At 65.0% G+C, this 354-nt stretch overlaps 1 protein-coding gene across 1 annotated transcript in view; it reads right to left on the bottom strand.

Moving 5' to 3' along the window:
- Positions 1-143: 143 nt before the first annotated feature.
- Positions 144-354, bottom strand: part of LOC104469247 (CMRF35-like molecule 6) — a gene marked incomplete at its 3' end in the record, with an annotated part of 1,333 nt that continues 1,122 nt past the window's right edge. The window contains exon 3 of the mRNA XM_010083690.1: positions 144-231. Coding sequence (XP_010081992.1) covers positions 144-231 — 88 coding nt within the window. The remainder of the gene's footprint in view (positions 232-354) is intronic.

Here is a 354-nt window from a genome sequence, read left to right as displayed (position 1 = left end):
CCACCCCATTTGCTCCCTGGGATGCTCCTTGGGACTGCAGCAGCTGGGGGGGACCCAGGGCTGGGGGCTGCATGCATAGGCAAAGGGGTGTGAGGCCAGGGGATGCTATTGGGGGGTTGCCTGGACCCCAAGCCCTGACTCACAGCACTGGAGGCTCCTCACAGCCTGTGGGGCACAGGGCTTTGGTGGCCAGCGGGCTCATGTTGCTGCCCTCGGTTGTGGTTGCAACGGCTGCAAAGAAAACAGAGAGTCAGCAAAGCAGGAACCCCCGCAGCCTGTCCTGACCCTGCGCGGGGGGGCTCTGTCCTGAGGCTTCGGCTGTGGAGGGGCAGGAAGCAGAGACTGGGGTGCCTG

The sequence above is a fragment of the Pterocles gutturalis genome, unplaced genomic scaffold, assembly GCF_000699245.1.
Source record: "Pterocles gutturalis isolate BGI_N339 unplaced genomic scaffold, ASM69924v1 scaffold5095, whole genome shotgun sequence".
NCBI lineage: Eukaryota > Metazoa > Chordata > Aves > Pterocliformes > Pteroclidae > Pterocles > Pterocles gutturalis.
The sequence above is the reverse complement of the archived record's forward strand: the minus strand, read 5'-3'. Positions and strand labels throughout refer to the sequence as shown.